Below are 9,109 nucleotides of genomic sequence, written 5' to 3' on the forward strand. Positions count from 1 at the left end.
TTCAGAGAATCAAAGCCCCCCAGACTGAGACTATTTTGGGCTGCTGCTAATAGTTCTTGTCATAAGCCATAATTTTTAAGTACTTTAACCAATTCATTGTATAATTAGGTTAACAAAATTAGCTCATTGCAAAGTCAGTCAGCAGGCGGTAATGCAATAAAGTTATTAACATTCCAGATTTACAGAATCATTAATATAGAGGTGTTCTGTCTTCATCACATTTCTCTTCCCTCGTAAAAAAAATGGCATGAATTAATAAAAGAAAATAGAGTCTAGTGACATGTTATGTATACTTTATTGATTTATTCTTTCTTCAAGTATGCTCAGAGCAAAAAGCCACATGACGAATGATCTGTCACTCCACGCGTCAACATGAAAAGCTTTACGGGTAATAAACAGTGTGTATGTCTTAAACCTGAATATAAGAACAAAACAATATTTTCAGAATTGCATTTAGCATTTTTTTAAGTTCCACATCTCAGTGTCAGTCAACTGCATGTGAATAGCATGTCCGACGTCTGTTTGACAAGTCGCTAAATTGTCGTGACGGTGACGGTGATGCTATTCAACGTGACACAATGTGGAGCACCTTGCAAAAAGGTGTGTGACATTTAAATTGTTCAGGATTAAGGATTTAAGAAATATGTGACCTGTCCTGTTTCTGTGTTTTTGTTCTGTGACTAACACAGTGCAAAAGAACATGCTGTACAGTCTATACATGTAACATGGCAGCAGCATGAGCTCACTCTGTAATGCTGATTTTCGGCACATGTTCCAGCGTTGCTAATTTAGTGTTGCTAAAGGAAATAAGTGTTCGCAGCCACGTTAGCAGTGTGTCTCTTGGGATGAAAATGCTGGTCCATTCACCACTTTGGTCCGGACTGAATATCTCAACAACTGCTTGATGGATCACCATTAAACTTGGTCCAGGCATGGTCCCAAGGGGCTGAATCCTAATGGCATCATAATAATGGACTACAGTTCCCACAGGTTGGGCACTTTGGAGAATGTAAACAGGAAGTAATATTGCCATGGAGTTCGCTGTGGGCTGCAATTAAACCCCATTTTTATCCTTTATGTTTTGACATTTTGGCACCATTAAAAGTAAGCTGAATTAGCTATCAGCAGTTCCTGTTTGCAGTGTAACCATGGACGTACAGACATCTGTCACAGGATTACTTCAATACTGAAGAAAACTTAAAAATTTGTTGATTATCAGGCAAGTTCTGGATAGGTAAGCAGCGACTGTTTTTCTCTGATTTTGAGCAGATTTATGGATGTTTATTTAGGGATACTGGAGATAAGGACATCCTATGGAAGTGTAAGTCACGCTGAATCTAAAAATATGTGGCTCACGCCTCACTTCTCTCTTTGCTAGAACTGCACCCTAAGCAATAACAGAGCCACTGTGACCCTCTGCTATGAAAAACAAGCATCTGGACTAGTAAACCCCTTTTGGTGTTTGCCCAGCGTCTACTCATCTGCTTGCTGAGAGCAGAGTGAAGGATGACTCATGTGACCATATGACTTATTTCCACTCTGCCCGCTGACTTTGTTCTCTGCATCATTACACTCACAAAAGGGCATTTTTAGTTTTAATAAGGGGTTTACGCACCGCATCGCAGTACACTCATACTATCCGTCTCTGTGAAGTTGTCAGTGGACTCTTCTTGGGGAAAGTTCCTGCCCATGTCTTAGATCTATGTTTCATGAGCTGGAAATTATATGATTCCATCGGACGTTTGGAGCAAAGTTTAGTTTTCCGCATATTCATGATTGCGTGGTTTCATTTAGACTAACCGTGAAATTCAAATACTGCACGGTCATATGTCAAACTGTTGATGTTCAGCATCTTCAAGCTGCACTCTAGGACTGAACCTCGTGATTCAACGCTCAGGATTTGTCTGTGATTAAGCTGTGTTAGAGCTCATCCATCCTTTTAGTCTTTTAGGTGGCAACATGTTGAGACAACATGAATCAGTTGTGTTTGTGGATCTCCTGATGAAGCAAATAATCTGCCTGGAATTTTCCAGTTTATAACTACCCAAAAATCAATGTTGATTGTTTTTCCCACTGATTTTATTGCATTATTTGTTGGATTTCTGTTGGCCTTATAAAAAGTGCTTGTTTTTTAACTTTTTTTTTTTTTTTTGGGGGGGGGGGGGCAGTTATGCAGATAAACAAACATGGCTGTTTCTGTGGGAAGACGCCCTGAAGCGCCCGGTGCTCACCAGGCACACAAAGCTGAATGACAGTAATTCATGACGGAAATAAAGGCCAAAAAAGACCACAAATTAAATCTGATACACCAAAGTATCACATTATTTTCCTAATAGCAGACGAGTTCATGACACAAAGACGTCTCCAGTTCTGATTTTATGAATGTGGTTGCTCAGGCAGAATATGTGAGTATAAATACCCCAAATGCGTATACTGCCTGTTCCTGTCAGGACAGTCGAGAACAATGTGGCACCAGAAATGAGCAGTGATGCAGCTAACGCAGTAAAACCAGAGGCAGTGGTAGAAAGTACACATGCTCACTCAACTATTGTATTTGAGCACAATTTTTAGGTACTTGTACTTGAGTATTCCCATTTTATGCTACTTTCTGCTTCTCCGACACAACATTCATAAGAAAATATTCTACTTTTTACTCCACAACATTTATTTAAAAACTTGAATTACTTTGTTTTAATAAGAAATATAAATAAATTTTATAGGTTAAGCCACTCAGCAGTATATGAAGTATTAAAATGAGTTCCACCTTTACCAGATGCAACATTAGAGTAATAAACACATTAAAGCATCAATAATTATAATCCAGTAACACATTATTCTGAAATAGGCCAATCTGCATAATGAGTACTTTCAGTACTTTCACGGTAATGCTTTTGTAGTTTTACTCAAGTAAAACTTTAAATTTACTTGTAGCAGAGTATTTGTACACTGCTACTTTTACCTGAGTTAAACATTTTTCTCCATTATTGGAGTGTAGATGTACTTTTCTTTCTAAAATCTACACATTGATCCACCGACCTGCCACATGCTCTCTGAGTTACTTGTAACAGATTACTTTTATACTGCAGTATTCCTGCTTTTGCTGAAGTGAACGATGTGAGCGCTCGCTCCAGCAGCAGGGGTGGAGGGGCTGCAGGACGCTCCGCCTTCGCGAACCCGCCTCCCCGCCCTCCTCATCACTGATGCGGCCACCCAGCGGACACTTTGAAGTCCGCCTGTGGAGCTCAGTGAGCTGCGGAGGTCCGAAGCGGAGACACGCAGCTGCGGGACGTTTCCTCTCAGCACCGGGAATCCAGAGCGTGCACTCTGGGGGAGACACGGTGTCCTCTTTGCGCGCTGAGACTCACTCGGAGCACTTTTCGCTTTGGGTTTGGAGCCGCCGCCGCGTCGCAGATGAAGATGCTTCAAACGAGCTGAGAGGCTCTTCCGTCCTGCGGGACATTTAAGGACGTCCAGCTGTTTGTTTTTTTCTTTTTCATGTTCATTTTTCTCTTTTTGGGACATGACTGCATGGATTACCTTCAAACATCACCTGTAAGATCTATTTTGGACTAAAAGTAACGCACGTCTCCAAAGCGCAGCGCCCTCTCTCCAATGAAATATCTCCCCGCTGCGGATCGACTTAGTAAGCGGATCGAGCTCAGCGAGACCAGCGGCAGTCCAAAGCCTCGTCCCGGTGCTGTGGTCTCTTTGCTGACCCCTCTGGACCCACTTCGCCAGGCAAAGCGGCTTCCTATCCGAGTTCTCAAGATGTTGACCGCGCACACTGGACACTTGCTGCACCCGGAATATTTACAGCCTCTGACGTCCGCACCAGTGAGCATCGAGGTATTTCATGTCTTTTAAAATTACACTTTTATCTTTCAGAGAGGACTGATTTTATGATGAGGTAAAAAAGTAAAGATAGTTATAATCCTAATACTTATAATCCGGCGTGACCACAGAGACAGACCCTCATTTAATTTCCCCATTAGAGGGGAAATATGTCTCTGACCTCATATTTCACTTTGACTTAAAGGACGGAGTCACGAGAATCACACAAACGACTCAATGGATTATTGATATTTATCATTTTAACCCACTCCAGTAATGACATCATGGTTATATATTTAGATTAGCCGAATAGTCGATGACCGAAGATTCATAAACAACTTTTAATTGTTGAAAAACCGAACAGGGCTGTAACTAATTTACATAATTAACATACTGATTTTTTGTTTTTTTAGATGAATGGTTCAGTGTTTAGAAGAGAAAAAACAGCCACTCAGAGCTCAACGTGATGTCTTTAAATGTCTTCTTTTGTTCATCCCAGAAGTGCTCTGTTTATTATCTGAGACAAAGACAAACAGCAAATTCCTCTTTTTTGAGACGCTGGAACCAGAGAATATTTGGAAATTATCATCATGTTCATGCTGGAAAAAAGCAAAAACTATTAATTAAATAGTTGCTGATTATTATTCTGTCGACTAAACGATTCACCAAAGAATCGTTCGAGCTCTGGAAACATTGATTTGGATTCTGGGAAGTCAAATTTGGATTTTTTTTCCAGTTTTCTGTTATAGAAATACAGACAAAACAATTAATGGAGAAAATAACTGCCAAATTATTTGCTAATTAAGTAAATAGAGTTGACAGGCTGACAGATGAGGATTGCTGTCAGGCAGGTTTTTTTGCATGTCTCTGGGCAGAATGCAGTCAAAGAAATCACAGAGCTAATCAGGATCTGTATTTTGTCATAGCTGGATGCCAAGAAGAGTCCACTGGCCCTGCTGGCACAGACCTGCTCTCAGATTGGTAAACCAGACCCTCCCTCCTCCTCCAAGCTGGGCTCTTCCTGCAGCCAGGGGGACAAGGAGCCCAGCAGTCGGTCTTCCGTCTCCGGCTTGAAGCTCGGGGAGCACCGCCCCTCCCTGGAGGACAAGTGTAGCTTCAAGCCCTACAACAAAGGCAGCGGAGACTGTCGCAGGGACGGAGTTACCAGCAGCAGCGGCAGCGATAAAGTCGGGTTCAGGGTCCCCAGCAATAATGTTACCACTAATGGAAATTCAGGCACTGGCCAGCAGCCCTATCCGGCCCACGCTGCTTCACCCAGCTGCAGGGCCAGCAGCAGCACCCCGCCAGGACACACGCAGCAGCAGCAGCCTCACAAACAGAGTCAGTCTCCCGGTGGACAGCCCACGACACACTCCCAGACTCCCAATGGAGAATCTACGCATGAGCAGAGCAGTCCTACCAGCACGAGCAGCAATAACAATCATCCCAAAAAGGACCCAGTTGTGAACAAGACCACCCCAGACGGTCCTCACGATGCAAACTCCAGCCAAGTTCGAGCCAGCACAAACTGCAGCAACGGCAGCTCTGACGGTGGCTCCAACCACGAGGGAGGCAAAGCAGAGTCTGCCCAGCCGAACCTCGGCCCCGGACGCATTACACCCATTTCTCCTTATAAGACAAGCCAGCCGCTCTTCCCCCTGCCCTCCTCTAACATGGGCTACCACGGATCTGTAGTCGGGGCTTACGCAGGCTACCCGTCTCAGTTTGTTCCCGGGCTCGATCCGACAAAGTCGAGCCTCAGCGTGGGAAGTATGGGAGTTCCAGGAAAGCACCCGAGCTCCAGCCCTCTCACCGGTGCGTCCCCTCCTTCCTTCATGCAGGGTTTATGCAGGGACCCCTACTGTCTAAGCTATCCAAGTGTATCCCATCTCGGCGGAAGCAACTGCAACTCCTGCATCCACGACCCCTCCTCCACCCTCAAATCAAACTTCCCATTGGTGTATCCCTCCCACCCGCTCCACTCCCTCCACCAGAGCTCCCTGTCCTCCAGCGTGTCCTCCTCCCTCTCGCATCCGCTCTACACGTACGGCTTCATGCTCCCCAACGACCCCCTGCCCCACGCCTGCAACTGGGTCTCAGCCGCGGGGCCCTGCGACAAACGTTTCTCCACGTCAGACGAGCTCCTGGCTCACCTCCGCACACACACAGCCCTGCCCGTGGGCATGGACAGCAAGCTGCTCTCGGTATCCTCCTCTGGACCTGCTTCCTGCCACCTTCACCTCCCCCACCAGAGCAGTCCAGGCTCCATGTCCAGCTCCCTCTCCCTCAGGGCTCCTCCCAGCCTGGGTTTAGCTCGCTATCACCCCTACAGTAAGGTTCATCTGCCCCCTGGACCCTCCTCCATCTCCCTGCACTCTCTGCCCACCACAGGCCCGTACTACCCTCATTACGCTCTCTACAGTCAAAGACTTGGATCTGCATCTGCTCTGGGCTACCAGTGATACACCATCTGCTCACATGTTTTAAAGGAATGGTTCAGCATTTTGGGAAATAAGCTAATTCGCTTTCTGGCAGACAGTTGGATAAGAACATTGATGCCACACTCTGATTTAGCTTAGCTTAGCGCAAACACTGGATGCAGGGGGAAACAGCTAGCCAGTTTCCAGGTAGATGGGACTCCAGGAAGTTTCGGTTCCAAGCCAGGAAATAGTCCAGCACATAAACTCCTCGTAAACACCAAATTGACAATTTTATGCTTCGGTTTTTGTACGAATTGACCAAATGAGATATAACTTTATTTAATGAGCTTCAGAGGGCTCGTCGGCAGATCTTATCTTTGTTGGACACAGCCAGGCTAGCTGTTTCCCCCTGTTTCAAGTCCTTCTGGGAAGCTAAGCTAACCTGCTAGCCAGACAGATACAAGAGTGATATTATACGTCACATCTAACTTCCCACCAGAAAGCCAATGAGCGTTTTTACAAAATATCGAACTATTACTTTAAGTTTGTACTTAATTGCGGCAAGTTGCTGCTTCCTCTAACTTAAGACTGGATTCAAGTGAATCTAGGATGGGAGTGCAAGTCCTGGATTTTGACTTGAGAGCATCTTCACACTTTCTTTCTACATTGTATATGAGATTCAGTGTTTCTAGGCAGGCTCCACTCCGGAGGCTCAGAGGACCCACGTGGCTCTTGCATGTCTGCACATTGCTGGGATACTTTTACAGCAGACGTGACTTCCCTTCGGTGACTTCTGCCGCCCCGTGGGCTCGGCAAATTGATGGTTGGACGCTGCGTAATAGCACTTGGATGTTCAGGGTTCTCGCTGCAAATGATGATGATTTAGTGCAGAAAAATGTAGTGTGGCAGGGATGGCAATAAGCTGCAGCCCTGGCCCGATGGAAGTCCGGCCACAGTCGCTTTCTCCCTGCAAGAGATGCATGTAAGCTTGACACAGCATACACACTTAACTGTTTATTCAGCCCCATGACTTGTGATGATTTGTTTTGGTTCCTTACGTTTTGTTTATTCCTACTGAGAAGTTGTATTTATTTTTACCGAGGATCTGGCTTTCATGTTCACCACGTAAATCTCTTCTCATTTTCCAATCCTCTGAGCAGACGTGTGGGAAGCCAGATGACAGATGTTGAAAAATGTCGTGTCTTAACACTTTTTCTAGAATGATGAATGTTACAATCACATCTCTCTCTCTCTCTCTCTCTCTCTCTCTCTCTCTGTGAACTCCTCAGCGTTTTGTTTTCTTTTTTTTTTTATTTCCACAGCAAATCAATAAAAATGAGATGTGATATTTTTTGTAAAATTGGAACACCTTGTGGTGATATCCAGTGAAAGGGGAGGTCATATTTTGTTAAATAAATCACACTGAAGATGTAGATGCTGTTGTCTTCTTTTCTGCGGTTGTGGTCTAATGTCAGTTTTTCATCATGGCGGCAGGCTGAGTCTAAAGATCCATCTGTTGCAGTCCGCTTTAATTTGACCTTTCCTCATTGAAGCCAGCACATAGAGGATGTGGTGGTTCCCTGTTGGAGATAGTCCATCCACAAACACAACCTTATGTACATACAGGTCATATTTCTCCATTTACATCCACTAAAAGGAAGTTTTGGAGAGAAAAAGATGAATATCTCCTAAATACTTTCTTGTCCAGTTGACAGAACTCTACTGTTCTAGCTCTCTTATACAACAATTGTCACTTTTCTAAGGACGACCTTGCGCTCTACCTTCGAGTTTGGCCGTTTAGAACAACTATAAACACTTTTCAACATCGTACAAACTAGTTCTGATGGAGTATCTCCGGCCCCCAAGGGGGAAACGAGGCAATGCAGTGAAAGGAAGATGTAAACTTTCGTCAGTAAACATGTCAGCCTGGCTTCGGTGCTGAGTTTGTACCACCGGCTATTTTTGCTGTGAAAGAATCACATGATTGATGACACTGAGGTGTGCTTTACTTCCAGTAAATTCTCACCGTGTTGACAGCGGCTTGTAAGCAGGGATACATCTCCTGTTCCTCTGTTCTGCAGTCAATGCAGTGTCACCTTAAAGCCACAGCATCCTTCTTTAATGCTCGTGGATTTAGTCGAACGGTGTGGTTTTACAGACCTGGCGACGAGCGTGGATGCTGAGGGCGAATGCAAAAGTCAAGGCTATCGGGTTTTAACGTATATATACTGTAGGATCCTGATAAGCATCGCAGCCAAAGTGCTGCTTGTGTTGGAGATGAAGTCCTGACAGTCGCTCAAGTTACCGCGCCTGCCACATGATTGGCAGCGGTAATATGCCATTTCCTAGCAACATGACACTGTGACACCCTTGGGGAAGTATAGATGACCCACGCTGGTCACTCACAACTCTGACAAGGGACCATGGGGGTCAAAACAGCCTGTCCCTCTTGTAACAAGAGAGAGCGCTCCTGTTTCAGTGGTCTGAGATGCTGTTATGGGGTGTCTGAGTTCGGCAGGAGGGCATGAGATCCCGTAGGCCCGCTCTGGAGGTTTCACGTTGCCAGTTATGGCCCAGAAAACAGACTCACTTAGTTTATTAAGTCTAAGAAGTGAGTTGGCTGCTGATGCTGCAGTGTGAGAGTTGTCACATGCTTTGTGCCAGTCTGGGGGGGGGGGGGTCGATCTCAGACAATATGCATGCAACATGCTGTGGGAGAGGCCGTTCTCCCATTTCCTGGATGTTCTTTTGCTTTTCAAGTATTTCCAGTCAGATGTGTTTGCTGTACTAGAAGTGTTGTGGGAAATATAGTGTTGGACTGGGATGCCACCTATTGGTGACAAACAAAACCTGTTGCC

The 9,109-nt window shown here is 45.1% G+C and overlaps 1 protein-coding gene across 1 annotated transcript; it reads left to right on the forward strand.

Moving 5' to 3' along the window:
- The first annotated feature begins 3,255 nt into the window (after positions 1 to 3,255).
- On the forward strand, positions 3,256 to 7,664 carry LOC121623100 (zinc finger protein 703-like). The gene is made up of 2 exons (XM_041960253.1): positions 3,256 to 3,846; positions 4,758 to 7,664. The coding sequence occupies exons 1-2, from the start codon at positions 3,613 to 3,615 to the stop codon at positions 6,291 to 6,293; spliced, it is 1,770 nt and encodes a 589-aa protein (XP_041816187.1). The 5' UTR covers positions 3,256 to 3,612; the 3' UTR covers positions 6,294 to 7,664.
- The last annotated feature ends 1,445 nt before the right edge of the window (positions 7,665 to 9,109 follow it).

The sequence above is a fragment of the Chelmon rostratus genome, chromosome 19 (genome assembly GCF_017976325.1).
Source record: "Chelmon rostratus isolate fCheRos1 chromosome 19, fCheRos1.pri, whole genome shotgun sequence".
In the NCBI taxonomy this organism is placed as follows: domain Eukaryota; kingdom Metazoa; phylum Chordata; class Actinopteri; order Chaetodontiformes; family Chaetodontidae; genus Chelmon; species Chelmon rostratus.

What these genes read in the sequence shown, in the direction of transcription:
- LOC121623100 (XM_041960253.1), top strand. Translation starts at nt 3,613, where the DNA reads ATGAAATATCTCCCCGCTGCGGATCGACTTAGTAAGCGGATCGAGCTC. An exon ending in CCGCACCAGTGAGCATCGAG is followed by an intron (nt 3,847 to 4,757) that starts GTATTTCATGTC and finishes ATTTTGTCATAG; the next exon opens with CTGGATGCCAAGAAGAGTCC.